Source organism: Bombina bombina, chromosome 1 (assembly GCF_027579735.1).
Source record: "Bombina bombina isolate aBomBom1 chromosome 1, aBomBom1.pri, whole genome shotgun sequence".
NCBI lineage: Eukaryota > Metazoa > Chordata > Amphibia > Anura > Bombinatoridae > Bombina > Bombina bombina.
The window spans coordinates 76,887,721-76,911,156 of record NC_069499.1 but is presented as its reverse complement, the minus strand read 5'-3'; the positions used below and the strand labels follow the sequence as shown (position 1 = coordinate 76,911,156).

The 23,436-nt window shown below is 38.6% G+C and overlaps 1 protein-coding gene across 1 annotated transcript in view; it reads left to right on the top strand.

Annotated features, from left to right (window-relative positions):
• Positions 1–23,436, top strand: part of LOC128644857 (cholesterol 24-hydroxylase) — a 118,698-nt gene that overhangs the window by 28,359 nt on the left and 66,903 nt on the right. The window contains exons 2-3 of the mRNA XM_053697478.1: positions 18,734–18,811; positions 22,708–22,789. Coding sequence (XP_053553453.1) covers positions 18,734–18,811; positions 22,708–22,789 — 160 coding nt within the window. The remainder of the gene's footprint in view (positions 1–18,733; positions 18,812–22,707; positions 22,790–23,436) is intronic.

Sequence of the window (23,436 nt, the reverse complement as noted above, 5' to 3'; positions counted from 1 at the left end):
TTCGCCTCCACCTGCCTACACTTATTAACCCCTAATCTGCCGAGCGGACCTGAGCGCTACTATAATAAAGTTATTAACCCCTAATCCGCCTCACTAACCCTATAATAAATAGTATTAACCCCTAATCTGCCCTCCCTAACATCGCCGACACCTAAGTTCAATTATTAACCCCTAATCTGCCGACCGGAGCTCACCGCTATTCTAATAAATGTATTAACCCCTAAAGCTAAGTCTAACCCTAACACTAACACCCCCCTAAGTTAAATATAATTTTAATCTAACGAAATTAATTAACTCTTATTAAATAAATTATTCCTATTTAAAGCTAAATACTTACCTGTAAAATAAATCCTAATATAGCTACAATATAAATTATAATTACATAGTAGCTATTTTAGGATTAATATTTATTTTACAGGCAACTTTGTAATTATTTTAACCAGGTACAATAGCTATTAAATAGTTAAGAACTATTTAATAGTTACCTAGTTAAAATAATTACAAAATTACCTGTAAAATAAATCCTAACCTAAGTTACAATTAAACCTAACACTATACTATCAATAAATTAATTAAATAAAATACCTACAATTACCTACAATTAAACCTAACACTACACTATCAATACATTAATTAAATACAATACCTACAAATAACTACAATGAAATAAACTAACTAAAGTACAAAAAATAAAAAAGAACTAAGTTACAAAAAATAAAAAAATATCTACAAACATAAGAAAAATATTACAACAATTTTAAACTAATTACACCTACTCTAAGCCCCCTAATAAAACAACAAAGCCCCCCAAAATAAAAAATGTCCTACCCTATTCTAAATTACTAAAGTTAAAAGCTCTTTTACCTTACCAGCCCTGAACAGGGCCCTTTGCGGGGCATGCCCCAAGAAGTTCAGCTCTTTTGCCTGTAAAAAAAACATACAATACCCCCCCAACATTACAACCCACCACCCACATACCCCTAATCTAACCCAAACCCCCCTTAAATAAACCTAACACTAAGCCCCTGAAGATCTTCCTACCTTGGCTTCACCATACCAGGTTCACCGATCGGTCCAGAAGAGCTCCTCCGATGTCCTGATCCAAGCCCAAGCGGGGGGCTGAAGATGTCCATGATCCGGTAGAAGTCTTCATCCAAGTGGGGCAGAAGAGGTCTTCCATCCGATTGAAGTCTTCATTCAGGCGGCATCTTCTATCGACATCCATCTGGAGCGGAGCGGCAGCATCCTGAAGACCTCCGACGCAGAACATCCATCCTGGCCGACGACTGAACAACGAATGACGGTTCCTTTAAATGACGTCATCCAAAATGGCGTCCCTCGAATTCCGATTGGCTGATAGGATTCTATCAGCCAATCGGAATTAAGGTAGGAATATTCTGATTGGCTGATGGAATCAGCCAATCAGAATCAAGTTCAATCCGATTGGCTGATCCAATCAGCCAATCAGATTGAGCTCGCATTCTATTGGCTGTTCCGATCAGCCAATAGAATGCGAGCTAAATCTGATTGGCTGATTCCATCCGCCAATCAGAATATTCCTACCTTAATTCCAATTGGCTGATAGAATCCTATCAGCCAATCGGAATTCGAGGGACGCCATCTTGGATGACGTCATTTAAAGGAACCGTCATTCGTTGTTCAGTCGTCGGCCAGGATGGATGTTCCGCGTCGGAGGTCTTCAGGATGCTGCCGCACCGCTCCAGATGGATGTCGATAGAAGATGCCGCCTGGATGAAGACTTCAATCGGATGGAAGACCTCTTCTGCCCCGCTTGGATGAAGACTTCTACCGGATCATGGACATCTTCAGCCCCCCGCTTGGGCTTGGATCAGGACATCGGAGGAGCTCTTCTGGACCGATCAGTGAACCTGGTATGGTGAAGACAAGGTAGGAAGATCTTCAGGGGCTTAGTGTTAGGTTTATTTAAGGGGGGTTTGGGTTAGATTAGGGGTATGTGGGTGGTGGGTTGTAATGTTGGGGGGGGTATTGTATGTTTTTTTTACAGGCAAAAGAGCTGAACTTCTTGGGGCATGCCCCGCAAAGGGCCCTGTTCAGGGCTGGTAAGGTAAAAGAGCTTTAACTTTAGTAATTTAGAATAGGGTAGGGCATTTTTTATTTTGGGGGGCTTTGTTGTTTTATTAGGGGGCTTAGAGTAGGTGTAATTAGTTTAAAATTGTTGTAATATTTTTCTTATGTTTGTAGATATTTTTTTATTTTTTGTAACTTAGTTCTTTTTTATTTTTTGTACTTTAGTTAGTTTATTTCATTGTAGTTATTTGTAGATATTGTATTTAATTAATGTATTGATAGTGTAGTGTTAGGTTTAATTGTAGGTAATTGTAGGTATTTAATTTAATTAATTTAATGATAGTGTAGTGTTAGGTTTAATTGTAACTTAGGTTAGGATTTATTTTACAGGTAATTTTGTAATTATTTTAACTAGGTAACTATTAAATAGTTCTTAACTATTTAATAGCTATTGTACCTGGTTAAAATAATTACAAAGTTGCCTGTAAAATAAATATTAATCCTAAAATAGCTACAATGTAATTATAATTTATATTGTAGCTATATTAGGATTTATTTTACAGGTAAGTATTTAGCTTTAAATAGGAATAATTTATTTAATAAGAGTTCATTAATTTCGTTAGATTAAAATTATATTTAACTTAGGGGGGTGTTAGTGTTAGGGTTAGACTTAGCTTTAGGGGTTAATACATTTATTAGAATAGCGGTGAGCTCCGGTCGGCAGATTAGGGGTTAATAATTGAAGTTAGGTGTCGGCGATGTTAGGGAGGGCAGATTAGGGGTTAATACTATTTATTATAGGGTTAGTGAGGCGGATTAGGGGTTAATAACTTTATTATAGTAGCGCTCAGGTCCGCTCGGCAGATTAGGGGTTAATAAGTGTAGGCAGGTGGAGGCGACGTTGTGGGGGGGGGGGGGGGCAGATTAGGGGTTAATAAATATAATATAGGGGTCGGCGGTGTTAGGGGCAGCAGATTAGGGGTACATAAGGATAACGTAGGTGGCGGCGCTTTGCGGTCGGCAGATTAGGGGTTAATAAGTGTAGGTAGGTGGCAGCGACGTTGTGGGGGGCAGGTTAGGGGTTAATAAATATAATATAGGGGTTGGCGGTGTTAGGGGCAGCAGATTAGGGGTACATAAGGATAACGTAGGTGGCGGTCGGCAGATTAGGGGTTAAAAAATTTAATCGGTGTGGGGGGACCTCGGTTTAGGGGTACATAGGTAGTTTATGGGTGTTAGTGTACTTTAGAGTACAGTAGTTAAGAGCCTTATGAACCGGCGTTAGCCCAGAAAGCTCTTAACTACTGACTTTTTTCCTGCGGCTGGAGTTTTGTCGTTAGAGTTCTAACGCTCACTTCAGCCACGACTCTAAATACCGGAGTTAGAAAAATCCCATTGAAAAGATAGGATACGCAATTTATGTAAGGGGATCTGCGGTATGGAAAAGTCGCGGCTGAAAAGTGAGCGTTAGACCCTTTTTTGAGTGACTCCAAATACCAGAGTTAGCCTAAAACCAGCGTTAGGAGCCTCTAACGCTGGTTTTCACGGCTAACGCCAAACTCTAAATCTAGGCCTTAGTGTTTTAGTTAGTGTTGGCAATGTCGGGGAACGGCGGTTTAGATTAGAACAGTGAAAAATTCTGAATATGAACAAAGAATGGATCCAAAAATTTGAAAACTGATTTATTCGTTTTCGGAATTTTTATTATGGTGCCGATTTGGAAATTCGGATTCATTCAAATCTCTGAATTGGCCAAATTTTGTCCGAAAACAAAATTTGGCCCAAAACGAATTGCACATATCTGCTTGACACTGTTTAGCTCCATAGTGCTCCTACTGATATTTGCAGTATGTGCAGTTGCAAAGGCTTCAGCAGCACCCTACTTACTTCCCGGGACCTATAGTAACACTGTTACCACAGGACATGGTTCCAGTAATCAATGTCCTTAGTCTGCTTGTCTTCAGCAAACTGTTTGAGGGCTTTCTTGTGCATCATCTTTAGAAGAGGCTTCCTTCTGGGACGACAGCCATGCAGACCAATTTGATGCAGTGTGCACAGGGCCGGATTGGCCAGCCGGGAAGCCGGGATTTTTCCCGGTGGGCCGCATCAGCTGGGGCCGGCATGACACACTTCAAGGCTTCAGTGTTCCTTCACACTGTTTATTGAAGCCAGTGAGGCAGTCACGCTTACATGTCTGCTGCACATTGAGGCCGGTACAGTCAGTCACAGAGAAGAGGGTGATTTTTTATCTATCAACCTATAGACGTTTTCTATTGCAAATTGCAATGCAGAGAGAGCAGCAGTAAAACATTTTTAGCTTCTCTGCTATTCCGTAGGGGAAGTGGGAGGGTTAAAGGTTAATAAGTGCCTGCACGTGGTATACAGGGAAACCGGAGGGAGACTGAAGAGCAGAGCACGGTAATAAAGATAACGATCTTCCCCTCTAGAGTGACTTCTGTTTTAGAGCTGGACTTCTAAAAATAAGGTAACTCTTTGCTGGAAATATTATACAGGCTGTGGCTGTGTAGTGTTTGTTATTTGTAACATTTTAACACACTTATTCTGGAGGAACTTAAATCAGTCCTTTTAATACTATGATTTTGTCATAATTTTATATTTACTTTATTTCTTAAGCCAGGTCCATTGAAATAAATAAGTTCACTGTCCAAAGGGGTCTTGGCATTTTATTTGGAGTCTGATGTATGAATGTATATTTGTGTGTATATATATATATATATATATATATATATATATATATATATATATATATATATATATATATATATATATATATATATATATATGTGTGTGTGTGTGTGTGTGTATATATATATATATATATATATACACACACAGACATATATATATATATATATATATATATATACACACACACATTTATATATACATTTATATGTATATATATATATATATACACACACATATATATATATATATATATATATATATATATATATATATATATATATATATATGATGTATGTGTGTATATATATATATATATATATAAATATACATATATATATATATATATATATATTTATATATATATATATACACACACACATATAAAGAAAAAAATTAAAGACCAGCCCTTTCATCGAGACACACACACACACACATATATATATATAAATAAATAAATAAATAAATAAATGTGTGTATATCTAAGGGGCATACGTATCAATGTGCGACATAATACAAGGTAGCGTATAATGTCCGCTGTACATCGCTACACATCAATAAATGCCGTCAGCATATGCTAGCAGGGGGTATTCGATCGGGTTGATTTCTATCCGCCGCCTCAGAGCAGGTGGATAAGTTATGGAGCAGCAGTCTTTAGACAAACAAGGGGCCTCAAGCTCCATACAGAGCTTGATAAATTTGCCCCTATACCTCCTGATGATAAATCTTGTAATCATTTAAATCCTGTATGTAAGACTACTGTTATTACACCTGAAGTTTTTCCTATTCCAGATGCTATCTCCAATTTGATTGCTAAAGAATGGTCTAAACCTGGTACCTCTTTTAACCCTTCTTCTAAGTTTAAAACTTTAAATCCTTTGCCTGTTGGTAATTTGGAACTTTGGGAAACAGTCTCTAAGGTTGATGGGTCTATTTCCACTCTTGCTAAATGTACTACCATTCCTATAGAAGACAGCACTTCTTTTAAAGACCCTTTAGATAAGAAGCTTGAATCTTTTCTTAGAAGGGCATATATACATATTGGCTATATTCTCAGACCAGTTATATATATGGCTGATGTTGCTGCTGCTTCTACTTTTTGGTTAGACAGTTTAGCTCAGCAGTTGTCTTCAGACCATGAATTATCTTACATTCACCTAGATTACGAGTTTTGCGCTGAACAGGATGCGAAACTAATGCCAAAAATGTTGCATAATTTACTCTCCATACTGCTGCCATTACGAGTTTCTGAAAATCTTCCTTTCAATGTAAAAACCTTTTTGGTTCTTAATTGGATTCTATTATTTCCACTATTTAGGGGGAAAGGGAGTTTTTCTTCCCCAAGAAAAAAAAATCTAAGGGAAAGCTACTAATTGTTTTTGTTCCTTTCCTCAGAATAGATAACAGAAAACTGCTCCCTTCCCTAAAGCCTCTGGCTCTAATTGGAGACCATCTCCAAATTGGAATAAATCCAAGCCATATAAGAAACCGAATCTGGCCCCTAGGCCTGCATGAAGGTACAGCCCCCAATATAGTTCTTCTGGTGGGGGGGCAGACTAAAGCTGTTTCAAGATTTTTTGGCAGATTCTGTCCAAAATCAGTGGATTCAGAATATAATTTCTCAGGGGTATCGAATTGGATTCAGAATAAAGTCTCTCATGTCATGATTCTTTCTCACCCATGTACCAAAAAACCCAGTAAAAGCATTTATGAAATGTGTTTCAGATCTAGAACTCTTGGGGGTAATTGTCCCAGTTCTCTTCAGGAACAGGGGTTGGGTTTTTATTCAAATCTTTTCATTGCCCCGAAGAAGGAACATTTGTTTAGACCAAACTTTAAATCGATTTGTAAGAGTCCCAACTTTCAAGATGGTGACTAAAAGGACTATTCTGCCTTTTGTTCAGCAAGGTCAATTTATGTCCACAATAGACTTACAGGATGCTAATGTTCACATCCCAATCCACCCAGATCATTATCAATTTATAAGATTCTCATTTCTAGAAAAGCATCGCCAAATTTGTCGCTCTTCCATTTGGCCTTGCAACAGCTCCAAGAATATTCTCAAAGGTTCTCGGTGCCCTTTTATCTGTAATCAGAAAGCAGGGCTTTGCAGTATTTCCTTATTTGGACGATATCTTGGTACTAGCTCAATCTTTTCATTTAGCAGAATCTTACACGACACAGCTATTGTTGTTTCTTCGAAGACATGGTTGGAGGATCAATTTACCAAAGAGTTTCTTGATTCCTCAGACAAAGGTCAACCTTTTAGGTTTCCAGATAGATTCAGTGTCGATGACTCTATCCCTAACAGAAAAGAGACGATTGAGATTGGTTTCAGCTTGTCTAAACCTTGTCTCTATCATTCCCATCAGTGGCTATGCGCATGGAAGTTTTAGGTCTCATGATTGCAGCATCGGACGCGATACCCTTTGCTCATTTTCACATGAGACCTCTTCAGCTTTGCATATTGCACCAATGGTGCAGGGATTACACTCAGATATCACAACTGATATTCTTAAATCCCAACACTCAACTCTCTCTGACTTGATGGTTAAACCACTACTTTATTATTCAAGGGGCCTCTTTTGCTCATCCTATCTGGTCTGTAATCACCACAGATGCAAGTCTTACAGGTTGGGGAGGTGTCTGGGGGCTCTGATAGCACAAGGAGTTTGGAATCCTCGAGAGGCGAGGTTACCAATCAATAATTTGGAACTCCGTGCTCTCTTCAGAGCTCTTCAGGCTTGGCCTCTATTAAAGAGGAAACCTTATATTTGTTTTCAGACAGATACTATCACTACAGTGGCATATGACAATCATCAAGGAGGAACTCACAGTTACCTAGCTATGAAAGAAGTAGCTTGCATACTTTCTTTGGTGGAATCCAATTCCTGTCTAATCACGGTGATTCATATCCCAGATGTAGATTGGGAAGCGGATTATCTCAGCTGGCAATCTCTACATCCAGGGGAGTTGTCTCTCCATCTAGATGTATTCTATCGAATTTTACAGATGTGGGGTTCTCCAGAGATAGATCTGATGGCCTCTCATCTGAACAAGAAACTTCCCAGGTACCTTTCCAGGTTCAGGGATCCTCAGGTGGAAATGATGGATGCTTTAGCAGTTCCCTGGTCTTACCAGCCTGCTTACATTTTCCCCCCTCTGATTCTTCTTCCAAGAGTGATCTCAAAGATCAAAATGGAACGATCTTATGTGTTTCCTCACTCACAGGATTTGATATGCAGACCTTGTCTGAATGTCAAGTTGCCAGCCTTGGCCTATTCCTCTAAGACCAGACCTTCTGTCTCAAGGCTGTACTTCCATCCAGATCTCAAATCTCTAAATTTGATGTCATGAAAATTGAACATCTAGTCCTCAGTCATAGAGGTTTCTCTGACTATGTGTTTAAAACTATCGGCTAGATTTAGAGTTTTGTCAGTAAAGACTCGCGTAGCTAACGCTGCTTTTTTTCCCAATGCACCTTTCCAACAACGCTGGTATTTAGAGTTGTCTGAGGGGCTGTGTTAGGCTCAAAAAAGGGTGCGTTGAGCCTAACTTAGCTCCACTTCAACTCTCAATACCAGCGTTGCTTACGGTAGCGGTAAGCTGGGAAAACGTACTTGTGCACAATATCCCCATAGGAAACAATGGGGCTGAGCTGGCTGAAAAAAACCTAACACCTGCAAAAAAGCAGCGTCCAGCTCCTAACGCAGTGCCATTGTTTCCTATGGGGAAATAAAAGTTATGTCTACACCTAACACCCTAACATGAACCCCAAGTCTAAACACCCCTAACCTTACACTTATTAACCCCTAATCTGCCGCCCCCGACATCGCTGATCCCTGCATATTATTATTAACCACTAATTTTCCGCTCCGGACACCGCCGCAACCTACATTATCCCTATGAACCCCTAATCTGTTGCCCCAAACATCGCTGACCCCTATATTATATTTATTAACCCCTAATCTGCCCCCCCCCAACGTTGCCGCTACCTTACCTACACTTATTAACCCCTAATCTGCCGACTGCCGCCACTATAATAAATGTATTAACCCCTAAACCGCCGCACTCCCGCCTCGCAAACACTAGAATAAATTTGATTAACCCCTAATCTGCCCTCCCTAACATCCCCGCCACCTACCTACAATTATTAACCCCTAATCTCCCGCCCACACCGTCGCCGCTACTATAATAAAGTTATTAACCCCTAAACATAACTCTAATCCTACCCTAACACCCCTCTAACATAAATATAATTTATATTAAACAAAATAATATTCATAAAATTAACTAAATTATTCCTATTTAAAACTAAATATTTACCTATAAAATAAACCCTAATATAGCTACAATATAATTAATCATTACATTGTAGCTATTTTAGGATTTATATTTATTTTACAGGCAACTTTGTATTTATTTTAACTAGGTACAATAGCTATTAAATAGTTAATATCTATTTAATAGCTACCTAGTTTAAATAATTACAAAATTACCTGTAAAATAAATCCTAACCTAAGTTACAATTAAACCTAACACTACACTATCATTAAATTAATTTAATAAATTACCTACAATTACCTACAATTAAATAAACTATTCTATAATACAAAAACAAACAAACACTAAATTACAAAAAATAAAAAAGAATTAGCCCCCTAATAAAATAAAAAAGCCCCCAAAATAAAAAAAATCCCTACCCTATTCTAAAATACAAAAGTAATCAGCTCTTTTAACAGCCCTTAAAATGGCTTTTTGCGGGGCATGCCCCAAAGTAATCAGCTCTTTTGCCTGTAAAAAAAATACAACCCCCCCAACATTAAAACCCACCACCCACATACCCCTACTCTAACCCACCCAAACTCCCCTTAAATAAACCTAACACTACCCCCTGAAGATCTCCCTACCTTGAGTCGTCTTCACCCAGCCGGGCCGAAGTCTTCATCCGATGGGGCAGAAGATGACATCCAGACCGGCAGAAGTCTTCATCCTATCCGGGCAGAAGAGGACATCTGGACCGGCAGACATCTTCATCCAAGCGGCATCTTCTATCTTCATCCATCCGGAGCGGAGCCATCTTCTTCCCAGCCGATGCGGATCCATCCTCTTCAACCGACGCCTACTCACCGAATGAAGGTTCCTTTAAATGACGTCATCCAAGATGGCGTCCCTTGAATTCTGATTGGCTGATAGGATTCTATCAGCCAATCGGAATTAAGGTAGGAAAAATCTGATTGGCTGATTCAATCAGCCAATCAGATTCAAGTTCAATCCGATTGGCTGATCCAATCAGCCAATCAGATTGAGCTTGCATTCTATTGGCTGATCGGAACAGCCAATAGAATGCTATATTTAACTTAGGGGGGTGTTAGTGTTAGGGTTAGACTTAGCTTTAGGGGTTAATCCCTTTATTACAGTAGCGGCGAGATTCGGTCGGCAGATTAGGGGTTAATAATTGAAGTTAGGAGTCGGCGATGTTAGGGAGGGCAGATTAGGGGTTAATAACTTTATTATAGTAGCGGTGCGGTCCGCTCGGCAGATTAGGGGTTAATAAGTGTAGGCAGGTGGAGGCGACGTTGAGGGGGGCAGATTAGGGGTTAATAAATATAATATAGGGGTCGGCGGTGTTAGGGGCAGCAGATTAGGGGTACATAAGGATAACGTAGGTAGCGGCGCTTTGCGGTCGGCAGATTAGGGGTTAATTATTGTAGGTAGCTGGCGGCGACGTTGTGGGAGGCAGGTTAGGGGTTAATAAATATAATATAGGGGTCGGCGGTGTTAGAGGTAGCAGATTAGGAGTACATAAGTATAACGTAGGTGGCGGTCGGCAGATTAGGGGTTAAAACAATTTAATAGAGTGGCGGCGATGTGGGGGGGCCTCGGTTTAGGGGTACATAGGTAGTTTATGGGTGTTAGTGTACTTTAGAGCACAGTAGTTAAAAGCTTTATAAACCGGCGTTAGCCCAGAAAGCTCTTAAAGGGACATGAAAGCCAATTTTTTTCTTTCGTGATTTAGAAAGAGCATTTCATTTTAAACAGCATTCTAATTTACTTCTATGATCTAATTTGCTTCATTCGCTTGATATCACTTGCTGAAAAGCATATCTAGATATGCTCAGTGGCTGCTGATTGGTTGCTGCACCTAGAGGCCTTGTGTGATTGGCTCACACATGGGCATTGCTATTTCTTCAACAAAGGATATCTAAAGAATAGAGCAAATTTGATAATAGAAGTAAATTGGAAAGTTGTTTAAAATTGCATGCCCTATCTGAATCATGAAAGTTTAATTTTGACTAGACTGTCCCTTTAACTACTGACTTTTTTCTGCGGCTGGAGTTTTGTCGTTAGATTTCTAATGCTCACTTCAGCCAAGACTCTAAATACCGGCGTTAGAAAGATCCCATTGAAAAGATAGGATACGCAATTGACGTAAGGGGATCTGCGGTATGGAAAAGTCGCGGCTGAAAAGTGAGCGTTAGACCCTTTAATGACTGACTCCAAATACCAGAGGGCGGTAAAAACCAGCGTTAGGAGCCTCTAACGCTGGTTTTGACGGCTACCGCCCAACTCTAAATATAGGCCTATGAGTTTAGATATAATCAATCAGATACAAGTTAGGTTATACACAATAGGATTCCCCATTCAGAGTCTGAGAATTTTTAATCAATTCCACAACACTAAAACTGATAGATGACAGATGTTAATAAGGAGTATAAGCGGGCTTAGGGTTTTAAGTAGAAATAGAAGACCTCATATGGATACTGTTTTTTTTTTAGAATAAGTCACTTTGTGAGAAATGAACCTCTCCTCTGTGTTTGTAATTTCTATTTTTCTCTTGTTCAATCATGACTGAATAGATAATGCAACCTGATTACAAGAATATATGCATGGAATTAATGTAACAAAGTGTTAGTTATGTGAAGAAAACAAAATGTATTTTCTTTTTGTTCCTTTGATGGCGTAATCATGTATAAATATTTTTCTGTCGACTAATAAAAAATTTACTAAAGAAAATAAAAATAAAAATAAAAAATGTATGCTTACCTGATAGATTAATTTATTTCATGTTGGTGAGAGTCCAAAATCCATTACGCATGGGATTTACTTCCTGGCTACTAGGAGGAGGCAAAATTTCTCAAAACTCTTAAGAGCACTTCATCCCTTCCACATCACTGATATGCCAGTTATATGTATAGCCAAGCAAGTAGAATATATAGCCAAGCAAGTAGAATATATAGCCAAGCAAGTAGAATATAATAGAAAAATGTTGGAAATGACAAATCAGAGAAAATATAGGGGCAAAATAGGAACCATCCCAAAACAACTTTAAACTTTGGTGGAGCCAATGGACTCTCACCACCATGAAAGAAATTAATTGATCAGGTAAGCATAGATTTTGTTTTCTTTTATTATGTGGTTAGAGTCTACGAATTATTATGCATGTGAATTTATACCAAAGCTGTGGAGTCCATGATGATGGGTAGGATAAAGAATGGAAAGAATCAAATAAAGCACAGACATCTTTTATTCCCAGACACTGATTTCTAGAGGACTTTCCTACCAAAGACCCCTTCAGAAGAAGAAAAAATATAAAAATGGTAGAATTTATTGAATTTAGTAAAAGTATCTAAAGATGACCATGTTGCTGCCTTGCAAATTTGTTCAACGGAAGCATCATTTTAAAAAGCCCAAGAAGTATAGACTGATATGGAATGAGTGAGCTGTAATACATTGTGGAGGAGATTTATCTTCCTCCAAGTAAGCCTTGTGAATCAAAAGCTTAAGCCAAGCAGACCTTTTTGTGGACCCAAAATACTAATGAACAGACTGGAGGATCAAACTTAGGGGTATATTTATTATAGTGCGGACGGACATGATACGACATAGCATATCATGTCCGCCACACATCGATAAATGCAGAACAGCATACGCTGTCAGCATTTATCATTGCACCAGCAGTTCTTGTGAACTGCTGGTGCAATACTGCCCCCCTGCAGATTCATAGCCAATCGGCCACTAACAGGGGGTGTCAATCAATCTAATCGTATTTGATCGGGTTGATTTCTGTCCGCCGCCTCAGAGCAGGCGGACAAGTTATGGAGCAGCGGCCTTTAGACCGCTGCTTCATAACTTCTATGGAGCTTGATAAATTGACCCCTGTGTCTTCAAAACCGCCTTACCTTGGTGAAAAATAAGATAGGGGGTTTACAAGAAAGAGCTGTGTGTTATGTGTGTATACAGGGAGTGCAGAATTATTAGGCAAATGAGTATTTTGACCACATCATCCTCTTTATGCATGTTGTCTTACTCCAAGCTGTATAGGCTCGAAAGCCTACTACCAATTAAGCATATTAGGTGATGTGCATCTCTGTAATGAGAAGGGGTGTGGTCTAATGACATCAACACCCTATATCAGGTGTGCATAATTATTAGGCAACTTCCTTTCCTTTGGCAAAATGAGTCAAAAGAAGGACTTGACAGGCTTAGAAAAGTCAAAAATAGTGAGATATCTTGCAGAGGGATGCAGCACTCTTAAAATTGCAAAGCTTCTGAAGCGTGATCATCGAACAATCAAGCGTTTCATTCAAAATAGTCAACAGGGTCGCAAGAAGCGTGTGGAAAAACGAAGGCGCAAAAAAAACTGCCCATGAACTGAGAAAAGTCAAGCGTGCAGCTGCCAAGATGCCACTTGCCACCAGTTTGGCCATATTTCAGAGCTGCAACATCACTGGAGTGCCCAAAAGCACAAGGTGTGCAATACTCAGAGACATGGCCAAGGTAAGAAAGGCTGAAAGACGACCACCACTGAACAAGACACACAAGCTGAAACGTCAAGACTGGGCCAAGAAATATCTCAAGACTGATTTTTCTAAGGTTTTATGGACTGATGAAATGAGAGTGAGTCTTGATGGGCCAGATGGATGGGCCCGTGGCTGGATTGGTAAAGGGCAGAGAGCTCCAGTCCGACTCAGACGCCAGCAAGGTGGAGGTGGAGTACTGGTTTGGGCTGGTATCATCAAAGATGAGCTTGTGGGGCCTTTTTGGGTTGAGGATGGAGTCAAGCTCAACTCCCAGTCCTACTGTCAGTTTCTGGAAGACACCTTCTTCAAGCAGTGGTACAGGAAGAAGTCTGCATCCTTCAAGAAAAACATGATTTTCATGCAGGACAATGCTCCATCACACGTATCCAAGTACTCCACAGCGTGGCTGGCAAGAAAGGGTATAAAAGAAGAAAATCTAATGACATGGCCTCCTTGTTCACCTGATCTAAACCACATTGAGAACCTGTGGTCCATCATCAAATGTGAGATTTACAAGGAGGGAAAACAGTACACCTCTCTGAACAGTGTCTGGGAGGCTGTGGTTGCTGCTGCACGCAATGTTGATGGGGAACAGATCAAAACACTGACAGAATCCATGGATGGCAGGCTTTTGAGTGTCCTTGCAAAGAAAGGTGGCTATATTGGTCACTGATTTGTTTTTGTTTTGTTTTTGAATGTCAGAAATGTATATTTGTGAATGTTGAGATGTTATATTGGTTTCACTGGTAAAAATAAATAATTGAAATGGGTATATATTTGTTTTTTGTTAAGTTGCCTAATAATTATGCACAGTAATAGTCACCTGCACACACAGATATCCCCCTAAAATAGCTATAACTAAAAACAAACTAAAAACTACTTCCAAAACTATTCAGCTTTGATATTAATGAGTTTTTTGGGTTCATTGAGAACATGGTTGTTGTTCAATAATAAAATTAATCCTCAAAAATACAACTTGCCTAATAATTCTGCACTCCCTGTATATGTATATATATATATATATATATATATATATATATATATATATATATATATATATATATTTGGAACATATATAATTTGCAGAACAGAAACATGTATTTGGTCAATCATTCCATTAGATAAAACTTTGCCCTCATGAAGCGATTAACTATTCAGCACAGCTCATGTTTACAGGATAGGGTAGCAATTATTAAACCTGTCCTCTGTCATTCTGTTATTTACAAATGTTGCAAATCAAATAGCTGGTTTAGGCAATTTGCAGTGTTTTAAAACTTATGTTACAAACTTTGCTCTTTAGTCTCTTTAGGGAGTTTGGTCTCTATTTTTAGGGACTATCCTGAATTTGGGCAGTGTGTCCTAAATTTTCTAAAGAGCTAAACTAATCTGTCCTGGATTTTCCCAAATTGGTTTGTAATGGGTTTTCTTGTCCCAGTGTATAAATGATGAGATCCAACTTTACTTACCCTTGGCTGAGAGTATGACTTTCACTCGAAACACATCAGTTTGTTTACTTTGAAGCAGTAATCACATACCAGTTGTGATGTCCTCATAATTTTATTGCAAGCAGAATAAATGTTAAGTTTTAATTTATGACATCCTGGCTCCCAGCAATCCTTTATGTTCATTTTGCAAATAAGGGAGATCCATGGAAATAAGGGAGGGTTGGCAACCCTAACAGTGGTACTGGGATAGATGCAAAGAAGAGCTTGTGAGGTTGCTGATAAGCCTCCTTGTATAGGTAAGATCATGTTCTAAATCCATTAAGCCTCACTTCACCTATGTTTTTGGGCATTCCTATTATTTGATCTATAGTTCCTTTAAAGGGTTACTAAACCCAAATTCTTTCTTTTCCGTTTCAGATAGAGCATGCAATTTTAAGCAACTTTCTAATTTACTCCTATTACCAAATTTTCTTCGTTATCTTGCTATCTTTATTTGAAAATGCAGGCAAGTAAGGTTATTTGCTGGCCCATTTTTGGTTCAGCACGGGGTAGAGCTTGCTGATTAGTTTGCTACATTTAGCCACCAAGCAGCAAGCGCTATCCAGGTGCTGAACCAAAAATGGGCTTTTAAGCTTACATTCCTGCTTTTTCAAATAAAGATAGCATGAGAACGCAGTTAAATTGATAATAGGAGTAAATTAGAAAGTTGCTTAAAATTGCATGCTCTATATGAATCACGAAAGAAAGAATTTGGGTTTAGTGTCCCTTTTAGTGCTCCAAAAATGAAATCTTATTTATAAAAAAAAAGGAACCTATTGCAAAGCAGTTATCAGGGATAGGCACAGACAAACGCTGTGGCGGACATTTTCCAAAGTACAGACCTTAGTGAAGGACACCAAGGTACATTTAAAATTAAAAACATTATTTTATAGTGTTTGGTGTTATTATACTGATACAGATACCACTGATCCTATAACCAGCCCTCCTCTTGCTATACCCATGTGCCAGTGTCACTACTGTGTCATTATATAGTGCTGGGTGTTATTATACTGATGCAGATACCACTAACCCTATAACCAGCCCTTGTCTGGCTATACCCATGAGCCAGTGTCACTACTGTGTCATTATATAGTGCTGGGTGTTATTATACTGATGCAGATACCACTGATCCTATAACCAGCCCTCATCTGGCTATAACCATGAGCCAGTGTCACTACTGTGTCATTATATAGTGCTGGGTGTTATTATACTGATGCAGATACCACTAACCCTATAACCAGCCCTTGTCTGGCTATACCCATGAGCCAGTGTCACTACTGTGTCATTATATAGTGCTGGGTGTTATTATACTGATGCAGATACCACTAACCCTATAACCAGCCCTCCTCTGGCTATACCCATGAGCCAGTGTCACTACTGTGTCATATAGTGCTGGGTGTTATTATACTGATGCAGATACCACTGATTCTATAACCAGCCCTCCTCTGGCTATACCCATGAGCCAGTGTCACTACTGTGTCATATAGTGCTGGGTGTTATTATACTGATGCAGATACCACTGACCCTATAACCAGCCCTCCTCTGGCTATACCCATGTGCCAGTGTCACTACTGTGTCATTATATAGTGCTGGGTGTTATTATACTGATGCAGATACCACTGATCCTATAACCAGCCCTCCTCTGGCTATACCCATGAGCCAGTGTCACTACTGTGTCATTATATAGTGCTGGGTGTTATTATACTGATGCAGATACCACTGATCATATAACCAGCCCTCCTCTGGCTATACCCATGAGTCAGTGTCACTACTGTGTCATTAAATAGTGTTGGGTGTTTTTATACTGATGCAGATACCACTGATCCTATAACCAGCCCTCCTCTGGCTATACCCATGAGCCAGTGTCACTACTGTGTAATTACATAGTGCTGGGTGTTATTATACTGATGCAGATACCACTGATCCTATAACCAGCCCTCCTCTGGCTATACCCAAGTGCCAGTGTCACTATTGTGTCATTATATAGCGCTGGGTGTTATTATACTGATGCAGATACCACTGATCCTATAACCATCTCTCCTCTGGCTATACCCATGTGCCAGTGTCACTACTGTGTTATAATATAGTGCTGGGTGTTATTATACTGATGCAGATACTACTGATCCTATAACCAGCCCTCCTCTGGCTATACCCATGTGCCAGTGTCACTACTGTGTCATTATATAGTGCTGGGTGTTATTATACTGGTGCAGATACCACTGACCCTATAACCAGCCATCCTCTGGCTATACCCATGTGCCAGTGTCACTATTGTGTCATTATATAGCGCTGGGTGTTATTATACTGATGTAGATACCACTGATCCTATAACCAGCCCTCCTCTGGCTATACCCATGTGCCAGTGTCACTATTGTGTCATTATATAGCGCTGGGTGTTATTATACTGATGTAGATACCACTGATCCTATAACCAGCCCTCCTCTGGCTATACTCATGTGCCAGTGTCACTACTGTGTTATAATATAGTGCTGGGTGTTATTATACTGATGTAGATACCACTGATCCTATAACCAGCCCTCCTCTAGCTATACCCATGTGCCAGTGTCACTACTGTGTCATTATATAGTGCTGGGTGTTATTATACTGATGCAGATACCACTGATCATATAACCAGCCCTCCTCTGGCTATACCCATGAGTCAGTGTCACTACTGTGTCATTAAATAGTGTTGGGTGTTTTTATACTGATGCAGATACCACTGATCCTATAACCAGCCCTCCTCTGGCTATACCCATGAGCCAGTGTCACTACTGTGTAATTACATAGTGCTGGGTGTTATTATACTGGTGCAGATACCACTGACCCTATAACCAGCCCTTGTCTGGCTATATGCATGTGCCAGTGTCACTACTGTGTCTTTGTATAGAGCTGGGTGTTATTATACAGATGCAGATACACATCCAGTATTTCTTTATTTATTCCATAACTTATCACCCAATATCGCTAGCAGTCTCTTGACAAGCCACTAACTTTATTCACACTACATATTTTTTTTTTCCTATTACTTAATCAGAAAGAAAAGATATTCTAAGGTTGTGGCGGACACTGCAAGGGCTAGTCACGGACACCAGTGTCCGTTTATGGACACTTTGCCTATCCTTGGCAGTTATATAATAGCTGTTGGCAAACACCTTGAAACTTGGTTATTGTAAATGTCTAGAGGGTGCATCCATTAGTGGAGAAAAATATTAGCCAAGCTAATAGTAAAAATTGCAGAGATGATTATACAGCATAACTTGAACCTTAAAAATACCAGCATCCTTAGAATAGGCAAACTATCAAGATCCATCCATTCTTCTGATTAGCTATTATAAATGTGTATATTCATAACTCTAAACATTTCTCACATCTGTTGGGAAAGGGAGGCTTTATCATGGAATGGGTGGAGTCACAGGTGTCCCGCGAACAGAGTAATGACAAGTAGGGGCAGGGGTGCGGGGTCCTGTAGGTGGGTCAATGAGTTTTAGGGTAGTGGCTAGGCGCCGCTTGCTTTCAGTTCTAGAAACCAGGCAATTTATTAGGCACAATGAGCTGTGTGAGCGAGGTACTATGCCAATCTCACTTGCTCTATGTATAAGGAGGAAAATCATGCATAGTCATGCTGTAAATGAATTCAACTGCATGTTGTTATTTTAATTAATCATTAACTATTCTTTTTCTTTAATGCAGTTTTCTGTTTGGGCATGCTCCCACCCTGATGAAAATAGTGAATAAAAAAGAGCTTATCTATGACCGTTTTGTGGAGTGGTAAGTTATGTGAGAATTAGAACTTATATGGAATTCTCTATTAGTTTATTAATTTAGTTTATTAAGCATAGTTTTTATTGAATAATAAGTAATAACAACAAATCATTATCAAATATTTATTACAATGTGGGAAAAAACAGAAATATTTTATTTCCACATGAAAGCTAAACCAATACGGCCTTGATTATGAGTGGAGTGCAAAATTCATTAAAACATTTAAAGACACGTCCTTTTTAAAATATTTACCTATCTATTTATATTTAGTGATAGTATACATTGCGCCGTTCCTCTGCTCCCATCTCATACGTCTTTTCTGTCTTACACGACGAATACGGCTTCAACCATTGGATGGAACTAGATTCGTCATCTAAGACAGAAAAGTATGAGATGTGGCGGAGGAACGGCGCAATGTTTACAATAGCTAGATGATAAATATTTTAAAAAGGAAGCATCTTTAAATGTTTTAATAAATTAAAGTGCCCCTGGTTATATGAATATTGTTATAATCTATGGATTACACTATTAAAGCTTACAATCACTTTAAAGTAAAAACAAACGGCTAGATTACGAGTTTTTGTCGGTAAGGCTTGCGGGGTGCCTTTTTTTCCCACTGCTCCCTTAAGACAACGCTGGTATTACAGGTTTTTTTAAACCTGGCGTTAGCCGCAAAAAGGTGAGCGTAGAGCAAAATTTAGCTCCACATCTCACCTCAATACCAGCGTTGCTTAAGTCAGCGGTTATCTGGCTAAACGTGCTCGGGCACGGTTTCCCCATAGGAAACAATGGGGCTGAGCAGGCTGAAAAAAACCTAACACCTGCAAAAAAGTAGCGTCCAGCTTCTAACGCAGCCCCATTGTTTCCTATGGGGTAATGAATTTTATGTCTGCACCTAACACCCTAAAATGAACCCAGAGTCTAAACACCTCTAATCTTACACTTATTAACCCCTAATCTGCCGCCCCCGACATCGTCGCCACCTACATTATATTATTAACCCCTAATCTGCCGCTCTGGACACCGCCGCCACCTACATTATCCCTATGAACCCCAAATCTGCTGCCCCCAACATTGCCGACACCTACATTATAGTTATTAACCCTTAATCTGCCCCCCCAAGTCGCCGCAACTATATTAACTTTATTAACCCCTAATCTGCCGCCACCAACGTCGCCGCCACTATTATAAATTTATTAACCCCTAAACCTAAGTCTAACCCTAACCCTACCACCTCTCTAACTTAAATATAATTTAAAATAATCTAAATAAAATTACTACAATTAAATAAATTACTCCTATTTAAAACTAAATACTTACCTATAAAATAAACCCTAAACTAGCTACAATATAACTAATAGTTACATTGTAGCTAGTTTAGGATTTATATTTATTTTACAGGCAACTTTGTATTTATTTTAACTAGGTGCAATAGTTATTAAATAGTTATTAACTATTTAATAACTTCCTAGTTAAAATAAAGACAAATATACCTGTAAAATAAATCCTAACCTAAGTTACAATTACACCTAACACTACACTATAATTAAACTAATTACCTAAACTACCTACAATTAAATACAATTAAATTAAATAAACTAAATTACGAAAAAAAACCACTAAATTACAGAAAAAATAAGAATTACAAGAATTTTAAACTAATAACACCTAATCTAATCCCCCTAATAAAATAAAAAGCCCCCCAAAATAATAAAATTCCCTACCCTATACTAAATTACAAATAGCCCTTAAAAGGGCCTTTTGCTGGGCATTGCCCCAAAGTAATCAGCTCTTTTACCTGTAAAAAAAATACAATACCCCCCCAACATTAAAACCCACCACCCACACACCCAACCCTACTCTAAAACCCTCCCAATCCCCCCTTAAAAAAACCTAACACTACCCCCCTGAAGATCTTCCTACCTTGAGCCGTCTTCACCCAGCCGGGCACAAGTGAACCTCCAGAGGGGCAGAAGTCTTCATCCGATCCAGCCAGAAGAGGTCCTCCAAGCGGCAGAAGTCTTCATCCAGGCGTCATCTTCTATCTTCATCCATCCGGAGTGGAGCGGATCCATCTTCAATCCAGCCGACGCGGAGCCATCTTCTTCCATCGACGTCCTAACGAAGAATGAAGGTTCCTTTAAATGACGTCATACAAGATGGCGTCCCTTAAAAGCCAATCAGAATTAAGGTAGGAAAAATCCTATTGGCTGATCTAACCAATAGGATTGAGCTCGCATTCTATTGGCTGATTGGAACAGCCAATAGAATGCGAGCTCAATTCTATTGGCTGATCCAATCAGCCAATAAGATTGAACTTCAATCCTATTGGCTGATTGGATCAGCCAATAGGATTTTTCCTACCTTAATTCCGATTGGCTGATAGAATCCTATCAGCCAATCGGAATTCAAGGGACACTTTTTAACAAGGGACAAGAGAAGCAATTTAGATAATAGAAGTAAAGTGGAAAGTTTTTTAAAATGGTATGCTTTGTCTAAATCATGAACATTTCATGTGTACATTACTGTCCCTTTAAAGAGAATGCGCTGAGCATACAAGAACTCAAATTAGGGGATATTATATCTTCTAATATACTGTACAAATTCGGCATAGTTGAGCATTCGCTATTTCATTTTTAAAACATAGGGTCCAAAATTCTGATTAATTATATACTGTGCGTTCTGTTTTTTATTTAGACATATACACATGTATGTATGTGCATCTATCTATCTGTCTGTCTATCTAGACAGTATATACAGTATATATATATAAATATGCACATACATACAAGTCATAAGCACAAAAGACAGGAAATTCCTGCTCTTCTTTACTGTGCCCTCCCAGCAGTGCGTAGAAGCACAAGAATAAACATTAACCCCTTTTAAGCACTACAGGTGCAATTAAAGAAGAACTAAAGGGTCATTCAACTTTGCCCTGCAAACTTTCAAATGGCCTCTTCTTACTGTATATATTATTTTCTAAAGCAAATATCGGCATCCTTTGTGTGCTTGCTTAGTGGTTGCATTATTTGGGTATTTCTGCAAACTAGAGTTATTTTATAAAATTGCTTGGTATGATGAATTATGATTTGTGTGGGCACCACTAAGAAAAAAAATTGACGTGTAAAATGCAATATTAAAGATAGATAAAAGCACATACTGAGATATGCTCAGGAGCGTACATGTGTTGAGCACTATGGGCTAGATTACAAGTGGAGTGAAAACACATTAGTGATATTGTGCACTAACATTGCACAAGCACTAGCAATAGCACTTCTTTATTTGCACTGATATTAACCCAAAATTATTTTTGAGTGCTCCAGTGATAGTCTAGGGAGCGCTCAGGTCTACATGTCTGATATGATAGACTTCTATAGGAACGCGCAGTAACATTCAGCTTGGATATGTCTTGAGCAATTAGCTAATGGTGCACTAAGCCAATTATGTGCAAGTAGTGGAGTTCTTTATGTAGTTCTGTGCTGTACTATTAATAACAATGGCTTATTCTAGGTCTTAAAATATGCTAAATTTTATAACAACATTGTGGATTGCGCTCAAACACCACATTAAACTCATCTCTTATAATAAGAGTGCAAGAAGCACACTGATAAAGATCCCTTTATAGGGCGTGCTAATAAAGTTTAGTCGGCGTTAAAAAAAAAAAAGTTTAACCTTCCACTTGTAACACCAGATTTCCATTACCCTTTGTGCAAGGTTGTTCAAAAGATAACGCACCTGCAACATCTATTGAGCTTCACTTGTAATCTAGCGCTATATGCATAACATTGTTTCAACAAATGGTACCAAGAGAAAGTAAACTAGAATGTGTTTTATCTGACTTCCATGTGACTTAATGAACTGAATGCGCTATCTAAACACTCTTATTTTTCTCTCTTTTTCAGGGCACAGACATATGGTCCTATTTTGCGTATAAATAGATTCCATAATGTGGTTGTTCTGGTTTTAACTCCTGAAGGAATAAAGGTATACACTGATGGGGATGTGTTCTTTTCCCACATTGTTATAACTTTAGTTACATTTTACTCTTTTTCAGGATATTTTTTGCAATCTGGAAACAATAGCCATACATAAATATCAAACCATGAGGGTCCATCACAATCCTTTAGAAAATCAAATAATGTATCTACTGTCTTTAATTTAGTAGAAAAAGTAGATTATAAAGAAGTGTGATCAACATCGATGTGATGTGCATTTCATTTTTCAAAACTGCACTGTTGTCCCAGACAACTATATATATAGCGAGTGCAAGTCTTTTGTTTACTTGTTTATTACACTTCACTAGCACCCTGGTAGTTGGACTTAAGTGAGAGTGCACTCCTTTGCTATTATATATATATATATATATATAAATATTTAAATATTACTGGAAATAACAGTTTGTACATCCTCATCATACTATTATAATATACTTTTCAATATGGATTCCTTAGCCTTTTTCTTATCACAAAGATGAGTACATGTTACTCTCTGAATGGTAAGTATGCTTTTGTGCATGTTTGATAGGCAGCTAGTGCACAGTGTAAACACAATCATTATATATACTGTGTGTATATATATATATATATATATATATATATATACAGCATATCCATCTAATATATCTAACTCTA